Source organism: Lactuca sativa, chromosome 3, assembly GCF_002870075.4.
Source record: "Lactuca sativa cultivar Salinas chromosome 3, Lsat_Salinas_v11, whole genome shotgun sequence".
Lineage (NCBI taxonomy): Eukaryota > Viridiplantae > Streptophyta > Magnoliopsida > Asterales > Asteraceae > Lactuca > Lactuca sativa.
Genome location: NC_056625.2, coordinates 141922901 through 141940933, shown reverse-complemented (window position 1 = coordinate 141940933; position 18033 = coordinate 141922901). Strand labels below are relative to the sequence as shown.

The following is an 18033-nucleotide window of genomic DNA, read 5'->3' as shown; positions in this document are numbered from 1 at the left end:
AATTTACTCTTTTTGCTCAAATTTTAGAATTTTACAATGAATTCATCCTACCTTTAGTTTTTTTACAACTTTTTTTTCAAAAAATTGTTGCTAATATGTTTTTTCTTTATAAACTCATATTTATACAAAAAAAAACATATTTTCACATAAAAATCTTATTTTTTTCTATATAAAAACTTTTTTTAAAATGTTTTTTGTATATAAAATATCTAGTAATAAAAATAGGTTTGGATTATTTGTGTGATATCTCTTAAAAAATCAATTAAGAAATTAAAAGTAACCCTAAATTATAAAAACAAGTTTGGATTATTTGTTCTATAATCACATTTATATGAAAGTTTAAACTAGTTACATTATATATGAAAGTTTAATATATATATATATATATATATATATATATATATATATATATATATATATATAATATAATAATATTATATTTTATTCGTAAGAATTTTTTTAGGACAAAAATTAAAATCATAACTTTGATATATCTTTTATAACTTTTTAATAAATATATTATCTAAATAAAACATATCCATTCATGACGCGTGTCCGATCTAGGTTGTGATTTTTTATTGTCAATCAACCTCTTCTTACTTGGATTATTTATAATCTTGTATTTCCTTTCTTTTTTAATGTCTGTTATATGGAATATCGGTTGCAATTTATTATCGATAAACATGTTTTTAGGGGAGGGAGAAATGACCAAAAATACAATAGCAACATAAATATATAAAATATTATAATTATCAATAACACAATAGAACACTTTAACTAAAGTTCTAAGGAATTTACACATGAGTTTGGTTAAAAAAATTCCTTGTGAAGCTCAACTCAAGCATTTTTTTAGGTCTTTGAGTAATTTTTTTAACAAAACTCATGTGTAAATTCTTTAGAACTTTAGTTAAAGTATTCTATTGTGTTATTGATAGTTATAATATTTTATATATTTATGTTGCTATTGTATTTTTGGTCATTTCTCACTCCCCTAAAAACATGTTTATCGATAATAAATTGCAACCGATATTTCATATAACATACATTAAATAATAAAGGAAATAGAAGATTATAAATAATCCAAATAAGAAAAGGTTGATTTGCAATAAAAAATCACAACCTAGATCGGACACGTGCCATGAATAGATATGTTTTATTTAGATAATATATTTATTAAAAAGTTATAAAAAAAATATATCAAAGTTATGATTTTAACTTTTTTCTTAAAAAAATTCTTATGAATAAAATATAATATTATTATATTATATATATTTTAAACTTTCATATATAATGTAACTAGTTTAAACTTTCATATAAATGTGATTAAAGAACAAATAATCCAAACCTATTTTTATAATTTATGGTTACTTTTAGTTTCTTAATTGATTTTTTAAGAGATATCACACAAATAGTCCAAACCTATTTTTATAACTAGATATTTTATATACAAAAAACCTTTTAAAAAAAGTTTTATGTAGAAAAAAATAAGATTTTTATGTGAAAATATCTTTTTTTTTTGTATAAATATGAGTTTATAAAGAAAAAACATATTAGAAACAAATTTTTGAGAAACAAAGTTGTAAAAAAAACTAAAGTTAGGATGAATTCATAATAAAATTCTAAAATTTGGGCAAAAAGGGTAAATTTTGGACCAAATTTGTAATAAAAATTAAAATCTGGGCCAAAAGTTTAAATTTTGGACAAAATTTGAAATAAATTTTGAAATCTGGCCCAAAAATGTAATTTTTGAAAGTTGGATGACCTGTTGACCGGGTCAAAGGGTTAAATTGAATACGATTACCAGTATTTGGGACTTAATTGAATAAAAAAAAATATATAAGGACTAAATCGATTATAAGGCCAATATTTAGGGACTTTATTACAGTTTTCACTTAATTTAAATATGTGAAACACCCTATCTATAAGTAATTTGAAGTATTTAATTTAAAATAAAATTTGTCAAAGTATTTGTAAAACAACAATCATTTTAAAAAAATATATTTTTTATAGATAACATCTACAAATAGTCAAATCTTTTATACTTAAATGTTTAAAATATTAAGACATATAATGATGTAACAAACTAAACAAGAGACAATGGTTGAAGTAACATATCTTACATCACAATTGTAAGGCTTACAAAATCCGCATATCTTGCGCCTTTCATTCATTGAGACTTTATAATACAAACATTTACAATGTAAGGAAAGTAAATAAACATTTACAAGGAATAGCTATCATATCTTAAAATAGAAGATAATATCTAAACTATATTTGGGAGATATTGTCGTTTACACCCCCATCAAGCGAATAGGCAACGTTCAAATGTGTAATTCGGAGCGAAAGTGTTAAAAAAGCGGTTGAGAAAAGCTTTGGTGAAGATATCCGCCAGTTGAAGCTTGGTAAGAACAAACTTAGTGGAAAGCTTGCCACAAGACACAAGTTCACGAACAAAATAATCGATACAAATATGCTTAGCTCTTTTATGCGAAACAGAATTTTAGCTGAGAAAGATCACACTCTGGTTATCACATAGAAGAGTAGGTCTATCTGGAGGTACGACATGATGCTCTCTTAATAGATGAGTGACCCAAACAATTTTAACAATTGTGTTGGCCATTGAACGATATTCAGATTCACAACTTGAACGAGAGACAGTAGGTTGTTTCTTAGCACTCCAAGAGATAAGATTACCATCAAGAAAAATAGAATATCCATAAGTAGATCTTCGAGTCTCAAGACAACGAGCCCAATCAGTATCAGAGTAGCCAAGTATGGATGGAAAGGAAGAATGGGTGAAGGAAAGTCCAAAAGATATCATCCCTTTGACATAACGCAAGATCCTTTTTAGTGCCTGAAAGTGATCAGTAGTGGGCACATGTGGGAATTGACTAACTTGATTGACAACATACAAGAGATCGAACCTGGTGATGGTGAGATATTGGAGAGCGTTGACAAGACATCGATAGGTGGTTTGATCTGATAATGGAGTGCAAGAGCTAGATAGATAATCAGTAGTGGATAAGGGAGTAGCAATAGGTTTGGAATCAAGCAAGCCAGCACGAACTAAAACATCATGATCATATTTTTCTTGACTTAAGAATAAAACATTTACATTATAAGTAACCTGCAAACAAAGAAAGTAACTAAGTGAACCTAAATCCTCAATTGCAAACTCTTGATTAAGACAAGAGATAAATCGTTTAATCGTATAAGGAGCATTCCCCGTAAGAATAATGTCGTCAACATAAACCAAGATATATAATATGCATGGACCAAGCTTGTAGACAAAAAGAGATGTGCCAGCTCTACTGCAAACAAACCTGAGTTGCACAAGAAAGATACTAAGGCACTGAAACCAAGCCCTTGGAGCCTATTTAAGACCATATAAATCCTTTTTTGAGCTGACAAACATATCAAGGGAATTGCCTTTCAATGAGATGTCCATTCAAAAATGCATTTTTGACATCCAATTGATGAAGAGGCCACTTATGGAGAAAAACAAAGAGAGTACAATATGCAGAATGGAAGCCTTGACAACTAAACTAAAGGTTAGATTGTAGTCTAAACCAAGTACTTGAGTAAAACCTTGAGCAACTAACTGAGCCTTTAGAAGATCCACAGACCCATCAGAATGACATTTGGTGTGGAAGACCCAATTAGAACCAACAATATTTGAGGATTTAGGCCAAGGAACAGCAGACCATGTATCGTTAGTGTGCAAAGCATGCATTTCTTCTTTCATGGCAGCAAACCATTTCGGATCTTTGGTTGCGGTTTTGAAACCATGCAGTTGTTTTGTAGAAAACAATGCAATATGAAGCGCATTGTGTTGAAGTTGAGCAAAATCCGCAACGTGTCATTTTTTGGATATACCAGAGCGAAATTGTGTTTGCATAGGATGCGTGGAGGTAACGAGAACAACAGGTGGATTAGGCGGGGGCACAACTTGGACAGAAGGGTTACCGGGCTATATAGAAGGCTCATTATCGGACTCATTGATAGGCTCATTTATGGAATGATGATGCGTGGGCTGCTATGAAGAAGGCAACAATGGAGTGGGCTACTGGCAATCATGGCCCACAACAGAGTCTAGGCAAAGCGAACAACATCCTGGAGCAACAGTAGGAAGTTGCGATGTTGGAGCGGCAGTCATGGGGTTGGTTTGAGGAGTAGTCAATATAGGCATAGAGAGCTTACTGTAGCTGGAAAAAATTAAGGAGGCTTGATTAACAGTTGGTAACTCACCAACATATGGAAAGACACCTTCGTCAAACTGAGCATGACGTGTTGTATAGATGCGAGAGGTGGTAAGATCCAAGCACCGATATCCTTTATATTGTGTATTGTAGCCAATAAAAAAACATGAAATACTCCGAGGAGCTAATTTGTGTGGAGAGTAATGACGAAGATACGGGAATACCCGACAGCCAAAAAACACGTAAAGTGTTATAGTTTAAGATCGAACCAAAAAAGAAGTTCAAAAGGGCTTTGTTGTTGAAGCACCTTGGTAGGAAGACGGTTAATGATTTATGTAGCTGATGAGAAAGCATCAACCCATATGGAAGCAGGAGCGTTAGCATTAAAAAACGTTGTCAAACCAGTTTCTGTGACATGCCTGTATTTACATTAAGCACACCCATTTTGCTATGGACTATAGGCATAAGAAATTTGATGATGAGTTCCATTAGCCAGAAAAAGATTTCGAACCTTGTGATTTATAAACTCAGTACCTCCATCACTTTGAAAAGTTTTTAACTTGGAAGAAAATTGAGTTTGAAAAAAAGTCACAAATGCAAAAATAACATCAAACACATCAGCTTTGGATTTTAAGGGGTAAAACCATGTAAAGTAAGAGAAGTCATCAATAAACAATATATAGTAACGATAACCATCGGTAGAATCAACCGGAGACGGACCCCATAAATCACAATGAACAAGGTCTAAAACATGAAAATAACAACTAGAATTTATTTCAAAAGGTAAACTCTTAGAGAGTTGACAAGCAGAACATAACTTATGTGTAGGTAATAAAGAACTAACAAACAAACGACCATGTTTTGCTAAAAAGGAAGTAACATCAAAAGAGACATGGCCTAAGCGACTATGGTAAACATCAAAGGAGGCTTTGGACCGAGAGAGACTTGCTAAGAACGCCCTTCGACCATGCTCTAAAACGTAAATACCTCGATCAACCCAACCCTAAGCTAGAATGGCCTTGGTGAGGCGGTGTTGAATAGAATTAGAAAACAAGACATCAAGGGGTTGATCATTCGTTAATTTTCTAATAGAAAGAAGATTTTTTGTGAGATGAGAAACGACAAGAACATAAAAAAGTTGTATCTTATTTAAAAGAAAAGATTGACCAGTATGAGATATAGGAAGATTTTGGCCATTACCAAATGCAACTTGGTCGTTGACATTATAAGGTTGAGAGTTGTTGAGATTGGAAGGAGATGGAGTCATATGGGTTGTTGCACTGGTATCAACATACGAATCTGGAGAGCTATTGTTAACATGGCACTAAGAGTGAAACGCAGTAGCAAGATTAGCATCAAATAAATAATGGAGATTGGTTTGCAAAAGAGGCAAGATCAGGACATGCAGACGCGTAGTGACCATCCTTATGACATAATTGGCAATGAGGGGTCATACGACCTCTACCACGACCACCAAAATAACCTGTTCCGTGGATGTTGGATGAGCCACCCTTATTATTATTGGTATATCCATGACCAGAAAAACCACAACGATTTTGAATGGTAAAAAAGGCAGCTTGAGGAACAGTAGAAACATGCATATTATTAAGAAAGAGATCATAAATTTTGGCCTAAGAAAGTAAATCTCGAAATGATGGACAAGGGGTGTGAGTGTGCTGAGAAATAGAGAAGGTTTCAAAACTTGACCCAAGACCACACAAGAACCAATGGGACTTGTCGATTTTATCCACAAGGGGATAGATTGCAACAAGTTGGTCGCATATACCCTTAAACTGGTGAACATAATTAGAGACATACATAGTACCTTTCTGAAGATGACGTAGAGAGTCACAAAGGGACTGCATTCGTTCAATAGAGTCATGGATGTAGGGACGTTAGAGGGAACTCTATACTTCAAAAGCGGTCTTGAGGCCAAGAACTTTGAACATATCTTCTTCAGAAAGAGAAGAATGAAGAAAAATTAATGCCCACTGATCATCACCTTACCACTTAGAGAGGGCGGGATTGGGGACAACCTTGGTGTTGACCTCAATTATGGAGGGGGCAGAACAATAGTGCTATCGATGTGCCTTAGCAGCTTCTAGAAAGAAAGAAGCGGCATAATCTGATTTTTCCATAAGTGGAAATTGGAGGATGAAAGCTTAATTGTAATCATATGTAAGATGGTAGAGAAGGAAAAGGTGGTATCATCACCAACCCTAGCGAAAAGAATTAGGGTTGGAGAAGGATCATAAGTTTAGGCTGATTCCATGTAAGGCTTATGAAATCGACATATCTTGTGCCTTTCATTCATTGAGACTTTATAATACAAACATTTACCATGAAAGGAAAGTAAATAAACATTTACAGGGAATAGATATCATATGTTAAAATAAAAGATAATATCTAAACTATCATTGGGAGATATTATTGTTTACAACAACCATTTGCCTTGTAAGCTTTAAAAATGATAAAATGCATTTTTCGGACTTCAACTAAATCACATAATTTACACATATAAAAATACATAGATTACACTTGGAAAGCCTGGTAAGCAATAACAGGTTTAACATTGTTAAGTGTTAAGAACTTACACATTCCATACACAATATAAACCCCTAAAATGTTTTCAAAACATCAAATTTCTAGTAATAATTCGTATTTTGGAAATAAGTATTTCAAAGACATGTAAACACTTTACAACCTTAGCCCACTTCAAAAAACATAGACCATCATTGTGAATATTATGCTATGCAACATGCTTCTAACCTATTTCACAAGTTTACCTCAAAGTGCAAAAAACCTAATCAAAATGATGGGGATTGAGCTCATCTTACCGAAAATGATGGGAAATAACTTGCATAAAATTTGTTGGATTAAGGTGTCTAAGCTCATAACTAAATTTATATATTCTTGTAATTAGAAGAAAAATCCTTTTGGGGTTGTCCTCATAACTAGAATTAGTTAGAAATGATATTATGAGAGAGAAGTATAATTTTTTAGATTATTATATGATTAATAAAATAATTTGAAATTATGGGAAAACGATTTGTTAGTATATTATGTGATTAATATATTAATTCAAAATATATAGTAAATTTTTTGATTTATTATGTGATTAATAAATTAATATGAGATCAATTGTTAAATAATTGATTTGTTAATTTATATAATTAAAAAATTAGTGTGAAATCAATTAGAATTGATTAATTATTAATCAGAATTAATTGGAATTAATCAGAGGTGCAATGGATGAATTGTAATTGTTTAATAGTTAAACAAAAGAAGCAATTCTAGAACCCTCCATTGTATGGAAGGTTTTGGAGGGTTTTCTAGGGTTTTTGGAAGCCTCCTAGTTGCATAAAAGGAAATGATTTAAAATAGGATTATTTAATTAATTCAACTATTGTTTTGTCTGCAAGTTACCTAAACTATAATTAGGCCCCCTTGGCTTGAAATTTTCGTTTATGGCATTATCTATAAACAGATGAATGAAATTTCCCCTATATCTCCTCTCTCCTCTTCATTCTAGGGTTTATGGTTTTGGGTGTGAGCCAGTATAGACATCACCCTTTAGTGCTAGCTTTCCAAGACCATCAAACACAAGGGATTGAAGTGATTTGTTTACTACAACACATGAAAGGTATGTAACCCTAATCTTATTTATATTTTGATTATAATATTTTCCTTTGGGTTCTTGATGTTTATAGTTTATTGTTATCAATTACCAAAAATGTAGATCCTTTATAGGTTGCATGTGAACTTAAGGGTTAAGATTTTCACTTCATATGTATTTTAATAACCTATAAAACCCTTCACAATTAACATGTGACATACTAAACACTTCAAGGTTCCGAACTCTAGGAACATGTGTCCATCACACATAAACGACACGAAGGGTATCACATCATATATGTAAGTGAGAATTGTCTAGAATGTGATAACTATGGATGAGAACTTAAATTAGAAAATTGGACCGGAACCAGAACCTATAAAACTGGAATATATAAAACCAATTCTAGTTCCAGGTTTAAATAATGACATTATCTGGGTTTCGGGTAATTCGTGTTGGGGTCCATCGGGTTGGAGTAAACCATGTTTAAGAAATAGAACCAGTGTTAGGAACTGAAACCACTTTTAGGGGCCGTAATTGATTTCTATGAAAAGTTTAAAATATGTATATCTCATTGGTTTCAAGTCGGATAAACATGAAGTGTAACACCCATTTTCCTGGATGAATCGAATTAGGGTTTCAAGGAGTCAAAAGGTTAGATTTTAGAAGAAAAAGAGTGTGACAACCCGTTAATTTCGATATTGTAAAAGTCAACTAAAGTCAAAGTTCTTATTTTGATCTATCTTACTAAGTTAGATTTAAATTCTAAATGTGTTTAAAACATTTTATTAGAAGTATTTCTTAAAATGGAAGTGAATTTCTTAAACATAGAACCATCGCATGGCTTAAAGGCTTAGGACCACAAACACTTTGGACCGCAAACGTGCAAACCTTCCATTTTCGGCCCAGAACTCTCTTCTGACTGCAAACCCTCGGTTTCCGGTCGCAAACCTCAGTCTTATCCTATCGGTTCGCAAATCAATGCATGTGCTTCATCATGATTTCGGCCCTATTCGTATGGGGGAAACGAAATCACTCCTTCACTTCTACTCTTCTAACCGAAAACACACCCCTTTTCTCTCAAGTCATCAATTGAAACCCCAAATTCTCTCTCAACTATCATTCGAAAATCCTTTGAATCTCCTTCGGATCTGTCACACCCCAAAACCGGAACGGCGGAAACGTTCTGGGGTGGATGACGTCATGTCAAGTATCACAACACATGCATTATAGTAATCAAAATACAACAAAACATTGCATTAATAGTAATAATTTTACATGGTTACTTTACAATACATCAAAGTATACAAGTAATAGAATAAATACAGCGTGGAACTAAGCTATCTTCATCAACAGCTCCTGGGATGTACCTGTCTAATGCTAACCTGAGAATACAAGTTATTTGAAAAGCGAGTATCAGCATTTTTTACAAATGCTGGTGAGTTCATAAGTATTTAGTGACATTTATCCAAATAACTTTATAAAGTAGTAGTTTAAGTGTTTACTGTGTATTAGAGTTCTTTCCAGAAAATCCTATATTTTCTTTAATAAAGCAGCCTTCTACCAAGACTGGTCAGTGTTATGTGGTAAAAAGTCATTTTCCCTAAATTGCTATCATTATCAAAATACTGAATTTGATTATTGAGGAAAGCAAACAACATCAGGGAATAACATATGCTTCAGCAGTGAGGACTGCTGACTAAGGCAAGGAATCATAGACTCCAGGAGAGTATCGAACAAACGACACGCCTGGTTTAGTCTAACAAATAGAGACTCAGACCCCAGAAGGTACCAAATGAAAGGTACCGCTGGTAACGTCGAAAACAGTGAAAAACAGACCCCAGACAGTCTCAAATGAAAGATACGTCTTGTAAGGTCAAAACAGAGAAAACAGACCCCAGACAATATCAAATGAAAGATACGTCTTGTATGGTCAAAACAGTGTGACTCTGAAAAAGTGTTACCGGCATACAATGTAAATTGCCAGTGTGATACCGTTACCTTAAGGCCAAAGAATTATAAGGTAACCTGGGATACTCATAACCATACTGACTAGAGTACCAGACGCCCTACAAGCGTCTAAGATATGACATTTGTCACCCGTTGGCTTGGTAGGCTGGGACTGTAGCTAGCAGTCTGGGTGCGGGGTTGTCAATCCCGTATAGATCTATACACACAATGTCCGCTCTCCTTACAGGAGATTCTGGTTACCAACTAGACGACGGAGAAGGCCGTGTCCTGAAGATGCATCCCACATAGTGGGTAGAGACTTCCAAATAGTGGGTTTCTAATGTAAGTGCTGAACTAGAGGTAGAAACTCATAACTGAATTGACCGAAGTAAACCCATATGTCCATGGTTGTGCACATAATATATAACTAATGAATCAAACGACCTTCGGATGGACATCCGATCCCACCAGACCACATCTCAACGAAGAAAAGGAAATAGGGCGGACAAGCCTTCCTAAGTCCTTCAATCATTATTTATATGCATCTATACAAGCACAGACATACATCTAACTACGCTTGAGTGTGTATCGAGTGGAATCATATTGTGAAGTATAAGTGTACAGTGTGGAATAACCGACTTGTGAAGTATAAGCGTACAGTGAAATATCCGAGTCGTGAAGTATAAGCGTACAGAGTGGGATAATCGTGTCGTGAAGTATAAGTGTACCAAGTATAAGTGTATCACGAAGTGGAAACGACGATAAGTGAAGTAAGAGCGTCTATCAAGTATAAGCGACTACAAGTATAAGCGATATAGAGACAAAATCCGGTATAAGCGCTTCAAGAAGTGAAGGCGTTACTAAGTAGGAGTATAAAATAAGTATAAGCGAAGCAGCAGTAACTAACAAGTAAAAGTATGAGTCGTGAAAGGGAAACTTTGATGAAAAACCTTTATACTCGTAGAAAATCACAATTTGTATTCTTTTGTAAAATATGTTTGAAAACCTTTGAAAATATTTCATAAACCAGTTTAGAATAAATTTAGGTAAATCAGTATAAGTAAGAGTTTTGAAACAATTGAAAACCATTATAGTGTCCTACTCGGTAAAACAGTGTACAGTGGTAAAATCTTGTGCATGCGGGTTATCAATCACATGTGATTGATATGATAACTGGCATGTTTAACTTGTATTCCCCCATTATAAAACATGTAAACACATTTAAAAGGTTCATTCAGGGGTATGAACTCACCTGGCGTAAGTAGGTCCGACGAAAGTGCCGTTTGGGCGTTCGGTGTCACGCAAGGACTCGAACACACTCAATGACCTATTTAACATATGTTAACATATGTTCACATACAATTAGTATATTTAATACTAATTAAACAAATATACGCACTCAAAGGAGCGGAAAACACTTTGGTTAAGCGTTTGGGTGTCTCGGGTAGCGTCTAAAGGTGTGTATGGTTAAGGAATGGAGTTTACTCTCCAAGAGTAAACTCCCAAAGCTTAGTTTACGGACCAGGGACATCTCACCATGAGTTTATGGCCGTAAACTCATGGTGAGGGTATCTAGTGTGTTTCAAAGATTAATCTTGTTAGTGGGATTTTTCTAAGTACAATTCTAAAAAGGCATGAGTGGGTTTGAGGCTTCTAAGGGAATTTTAGAGGAGTTTACGGCCTAGGGACAACTCCTAAGGGAGTTTACGGTTGTAAACCCTCATTCCTTGAGTTTCAATCCCTTATATCACTTCTAGTAATTTATTCAAGGCTATAGGGGTGTTTGGGGTTCCAAGAGTGCATTCCTTTAGAGTTTATGGTCCAAATGACCAATCTTTGAGAGTTTACGGCCATAAGCTCTATGGCTTGGCCGTGAACTCTCATACACCCACAACTCTTGGAGTTTAAGCCCTTAAATCATTCCTAGCATTTTATAAAAATAGTCTAAGGCCATTTAAAGGGCAAAAACCACATTTTTGGCACATTTAGGGGTGTTTACGGCCTTGGTACCTACCTGGGCCATAAACTCCTTTTTCCCCTTCATTTTGATGTGTTTAAATGGTTTAAACCCAAAACACCAAGTCCCTAAATTATGTATGAAGCCTAAGGGTGGTTTGGGAGTGTTTTTGGGGCTTTTTGACATGTTTATGAGGTGTTTACAGCCTTGGCATATGCCTGGGCCGTAAACTCTCTTTTATCCCCTAAATCCATGAGTTTTAATGCTTAAACACTCCTAGGATAATACCTCAATTTATTTCCAAGCCATTAGGGACAAGTTTGGGTCATTTTGGCCTCATTTTAGGTGTTTACGGCCTAAGGAGGAGCTTAGGCCGTAAACTCCTTTTCCATTGCTTCTATGTCCGATTTTTGGGCTATAAACACAAATCATAATGTTTAGAATAAGCTAGGGTAAGCGGACTTACGATTTGGAAGCGTTTGGTTGCGGATTTGGGGCGAAAACGGGTCTAGTGAGAGAGTATAGAGAGAGAGTGTGAAAAAGGTTGAAATGGGGTTTACTCCCCTTTCTATATGGGTGGGAGTTGGAGCTCAGTGGAATTTTACCCAATACTGCCGTTAAACGGGGCTTTTGGTCGCACCCGATTTAGTGGTCATAATAATAAAAACTAACTTTTTCCAATTAAATGGAAAGGTGTGTTATGTGTTTTTATTTCCTTTTATCACGACTTAACGACATAATAGGTGTAAACAAATGGAATGTTTATTAAGTTGACAACCTTTAATTAACGGAACTTTTATAAACTGGAATATTCCGTTAACGGTAACGGGGAAATGTAACGGAACAACTTGGGTTGTCACATCATCCCCCCGTTAGAGGGAATTTCGTCCCGAAATTCAGGTCTAGGCAAGGAAGTAGGTATGAATGGCCAAGTAGAGGTAAGAGAGTACTTCCTATATGGTTTGTCCTCGCATTCCCAAGTGATCTCTGGTCCGGGTTTGTCATTCCAACAGACCGCTACGTACGGGATGCGAATTTTGTCTCGTGTAGCTAGTGGGTTCCAACTGATGTATCTACAAGGTTAGGATTCTCAATGGATTCTATCAAGCTGAGTGAGGCACGAAAAGTGTTGTCAGGAAGTCACGTATCATGTCTAAGAAGTGGATCGATCGGGTGTGAATCTTGTGGTATATCCAAAGGTAGTAGTGGCCTGAAAAGGGTTGGACCAAATCTCCATAAGGATTCTCAGATGGTCCTAAGCTCTCGGAATGGTAGAGCTTTTTAGTACTCAGAACATAGTGTACTTCTATGGCAAGATCATCACTGGCGTGATTGCCATTCCGAAGTTCCTAACGTTCTCACTCGTACTGTGTGTGTAGTCCTTCAGGTTGGTTCTTAGAAAGCTCGGGTGGTCTTTGGTCTCGCGTTTCCTGTCATCTGGCTGATAGAGACTTTCTAGATCGTCAAGTGGGTTGCGTGACTACGGTTATTCATTTGCTATAGAGTGTCTATCTCAAGCTTGTGCAAAATGAATCTGCACTAAGGGATCTTGAGATACAGAAACCCTACAGGTCGAGGAGATAGGGGTTCACCAGACGAGCGTTGGACTATCTCAGGAGGTGGTTCTACTATCTCTACGTGAGATGGTATTCGTTGAACACCTAATAGTCCAATGAATCTCTAAGACTTTGGTTTATTCTAGCGTGGAAAGTGCTTGCTCCAGCATAACCCTTCGACTAACACCAGGACTGGTGTCAAGTCTATAACCTCTTCGGGATCTGGGTCATGAGGCTTAACGCAACTACTTCCGCACTTTGATTAAGTATTCTTGGCTGTGGAGGTTATCCTGTGGTTCTTGGTATCCTAGTGTTCACTCCGGAGAATGTAGTCTATCGTCTATAGGGCGACGATGACTTCCTCCATGCGAGAGGGTGGAGGATGATAGGCACTATTTATCAATAACAGGGTGAACGAAGTGCCTGAGTAGTGCGAGCATATACTGCAACTACTCTTCCGAAGGTTCTGAGTTTTCTCGGTCTAGGTCAAATCTAGTGAGTATAGGGTCTCATCACTCGGAACTTTACTAGCTTAATCCGCAGTGATTCTCTTGACTCCGGCTCCTATGTTATGGAATAGGGTGAAAATGTTTTGCGAAGAGGTTCGTGGTAGAGCTCATACTTAGCCTAACCACCAGTACTTGGTGTATGCAAGCAGTATACAATCGAGGTCGGCAGGATGTTCAGCTGTGCGACTCCACCCCAAATCCACAACCCAACGAGGAACAGGGAGTAGGGAGGAAACACACACCTTAAATCTTTTTGATCTCAATTGTATACCACCTTTACGCATATACTTGGTTATGGTGGTCATTCCTCATGAGTTCTAATCTCTATGTTTACGAACCTGACGTGCGAGGTGCGAAGGGTCTTTTTGGGGAAACTATGAAGTACGCTTCAGATGGTTGTCGTCTTCTAGAGTATCTGGAGTGTCTTTCGCTTCGGTGTTCATCTGACTACGAGGGGTCGATCAACGGCGCGGGGTACCCTCTCTTGGGTACTTCGGAAGGTTTGAGATAAGAGGGAAGATTGATGGATCGCATTAGGTTTGATTATTTGTGTTAGGTTTAGGTTCAGGAGAACCTTTATTTGCCGATATGGCTACGGAGAAAGTTCTTTTTACACAACACTAAGGATGTACACATGGTTTCACGAAGTCAAACCATGATCACTAGAGTCGTCGAAGTTGGCACACTCCGACATGATGTATAATGAAGATCGATAGAGTCATGTGCCGAACAGGAACACAAGTTCTAGGCGTCTTGGGTTTCGTCCTATGTATCACTACCGCAGATACCTGGACCGATAGAGTCGACGCGGAACTATAGAGAGTTCTAAGTGTTTCCGAATAGAGTACCTTTTCATGAATGGATTCTCACGAGGCATTTCTATAATCGCCTCACATATACAAGTCATGTATATTTAAGGTGGGGAGGACTGTTGATTGAGCGACCGCGCCGTAAATCCACAACCAAACGAGGAACAGGAAATGAGGCAGCATTCGCTCACTCTAGGTCTATCCATCTTAAATATATATGGCCGTAACGTATATGTTTAGCCATTACAGTTTTACCTAATGAATTTTAAATTTTATAACAGTGCTGCGACTTTCGTCTTACTGGGAAGAATTTACATTTGAATTAGTCTTTTATTGTTCTTAGTTTAGTTATCCGAGATCGAGAGATGTACCAAAATCTAACGAGTTCCTTGCCGCTTCTCCCTAAGCAGTAGTGTCAGGCTCCTTCTGGGTCTTTGTCTTTCCCTTCGGTTGGGCAGTCCTTCTTGAAGTGTCCCATTTTACCACATAGGTGGCAAACTGTACGGGTCGCCACATTGGTGGTTGATGTAAATGAACTCAACCGGGGTTCTGCAGACGCGAGCAGTATGCCCCAACATGTGGCACCTAGCATAATAGAGCTCTCGGCAAACACCATGATGATGGTAGCTGCACTTGCTGCAGTGGGGAAGGTCTCCTAGGTACGGTCTTCTTGGAGCCGGGAGGGAAGGATTTATAGGAGCATTGGCCAGCTCGTTGCCCTTCGGAAGGTCCTTGAGCCGAGGTACTACCCCCCTCAATCTTGAGTTTTCTCTTTAGTGGGTTCGGTTGAGGTTCTTGGGTGACTGGGTATGAAAGTGTTGGTTGCTGCTGTCCATTGCCAGGATCGGAATTCCCGACAGGGCCCTTGCTAATATTTGCGTTGTTAGCATTCATGTGAGCCATGACAGCTGCTACGGCTGCCGAGACTGCAGCTTGGAACGTAGCTTCATCGAATAAGAGAGCAGGTTTCTTGCTTGTGGATTTGTTACGCTTCTTTGGTGGCATGGTTTTCCTACACGGAAAGGAATATAAGGTAATAAGAGACGATGGTTAACCCTGGACATTTCTGTCCTGAACGTATTAGGCATAAATTTTTCCCGTGCCTTGGGTACTGGTCGTCTAAGTGTTGACCTACATCCCTATCATGTAGTCCTGGTAATCGAAGTGGGTGTATGAGTATCGGGAAAAGGCCATAAGATGCGAGTCGTTCCTACTAAGTTACCTTTATGCTGGGAAAGGTTTTCACTCTCCTGCCTGGAGAGATTTGAGAACGGTTCGGAACGAACTGTGGAAAGAGAGGCTCACAAGGGCAGATGGCTAAAATTCTCTCAACAAAGGTGCGGGGATCCACCCTAATCGTGTATCTGGCAACGGGAAACGACGATTTACCTAACACATAGCGTGAGTAGTGTAACCACTAACTCACTAAATTGTATTATTTTAAGGGTGTATTAGCGTGACGAACACGAGGAAAAGACAATTCCCGGGTTCCATGTACTGGCTCCCTCGGTCTGCCTCGTATCTTTGACTGGAATCAGCATTGGTTTCCTTCGGGTAGTTTCCTAAGGTTCTCTTCTCGTATTGACATATTGAATCTCTACTTTGCCTTGCTTCCGAATTCCGACTATGGGTGTCACCACTTCATGATGGATGACTGGAAATCTCCGAAGTTTAGGCAAATTTCTCACCAATGTCCCTAAAAGATATGGGCACTTGGTGAATTCAATAGTCTCGACCTAGTTCATTCGTTTCCGAGCTGGAAATCTTCTCAATAAACTTCTTCGGGGTCGGACTCAACTCTTCTGTTAAACACTGAAGTGGATAGGGTTTTCTACAGGGTTCGTGCGAGAATGGAAATGTCTAAAGAATCTTAAGAGATTATTAACATTTCACTGGATGATCCATATCGAGTCCTGCTACGATTACACAGGGTATACAAATCATATATAGCTTAGATCCGATAGGCCTTCGAATACGTGATACTACTCTAGAACCGCATCCCAACGAGGAAAAGGAAATAGAGCGAAACCACACATTCTTAGCCTATGGGATCCTTATTATATATAACTTTGGGAATGTACTCTGTGTAGTTGTAGGTATATCAATAAGGATCTTTTTAGTTCTTCACACAAGGTTATCTATGCATCCTAAAATACCCCTATGGTATTTTAATTCTTGTTTGATTCTTATCTTCTGATTATTATTCTGGGATTAGTGTGGATCTTTTAGTGTTCTAAAATACTCCTATAGTATTTTAACTTTATGTTTGGCTCTAGCAATCCTAGTTGGTAAGTTTCAGACTTGTTGCAACACCACTATCACTCCCAAGCACATGTACATCGCATCTCGGATAAATGTAGTTGATCAGGTTACATTTATCCCATCTTACGATTACATAACTGCCCAGGTTTGACGGTAATGCTCAACATCCGGAACGGCGGAAACGTTCTGGGGTGGATGACGTCATGTCAAGTATCACAACACATGCATTTTTTACAAGTAACAGAATAAATACACCGTGGAACTAAGCTATCTTCATCAACAGCTCCTGGGATGTACCTATCTAATGCTAACCTGAGAATACAAGTTATTTGAAAAGCGAGTATCAGCATTTTTTACAAATGCTGGTGAGTTCATAAGTATTTAGTGACATTTATCCAAATAACTTTATAAAGTAGTAGTTTAAGTGTTTACTGTGTATTAGAGTTCTTTCCAGAAAATCCTATATTTTCTTTAATAAAGCAGCCTTCTACCAAGACTGGTCAGTGTTATGTGGTAAAAAGTCATTTTCCCTAAATTGCTATCATTATCAAAATACTGAATTTGATTATTGAGGAAAGCAAACGACATCAGGGAATAACATATGCCTCAACAGTGAGGACTGCTGACTAAGGCAAGGAATCATAGACTCCAGGAGAGTATCGAACAAACGACATGCCTGGTTCAGTCTAACAAATAGAGACTCAAACCCCAGAAGGTACCAAATGAAAGGTACCGCTGGTAAGGTCGAAAACAGTGAAAAACAGACCCCAGACAGTATCAAATGAAAGATAAGTCTTGTAAGGTCAAAACAGAGAAAAAAGACCCCAGACAGTATCAAATGAAAGATACGTCTTGTATGGTCAAAATAGTGTGACTCTGAAAAAGTGTTACCAGCATACAATGTAAATTGCCGGTGTGATACCGTTACCTTAAGGCCAAAGAATTATAAGGTAACCCAGGATACTCATAACCATACTGACTAGAGTACCAGACGCCCTACAAGCGTCTAAGATATGACATTTGTCACCCATTGGCTTGGTAGGCCGGGACTGTAGCTAGCAGTCTGGGTGCGGGGTTGTCAATCCCGTATAGATCTATACACACAATGTCCGCTCTCCTTACAGGAGATTCTGGTTACCAACTAGACGACGGAGAAGGCCGTGTCCTGAAGATGCATC

At 37.1% G+C, this 18033-nt stretch overlaps 1 protein-coding gene across 1 annotated transcript; it reads right to left on the bottom strand.

Moving 5' to 3' along the window:
* Positions 1-2500: 2500 nt before the first annotated feature.
* On the bottom strand, positions 2501-3745 carry LOC111911611 (uncharacterized mitochondrial protein AtMg00810-like). Its single transcript, XM_023907364.1, has 2 exons — positions 3578-3745; positions 2501-3127 (listed from the first exon to the last, which is right to left on the bottom strand). Exons 1-2 carry the CDS (start codon positions 3743-3745, stop codon positions 2501-2503), a joined length of 795 nt encoding a protein of 264 aa, XP_023763132.1.
* Between the last annotated feature and the right edge of the window lie 14288 nt (positions 3746-18033).

Excerpts from the sequence above, each read along its gene's own strand:
- LOC111911611 (XM_023907364.1), bottom strand. The coding sequence starts at position 3,745 with ATGAAAGAAGAAATGCATGCTTTGCACACTAACGATACATGGTCTGCT. Across the intron at positions 3,128-3,577 it reads TTGCTCAAGGTTTTACTCAA|GTTACTTATAATGTAAATGT; the intron begins GTACTTGGTTTA and ends CTTTGTTTGCAG.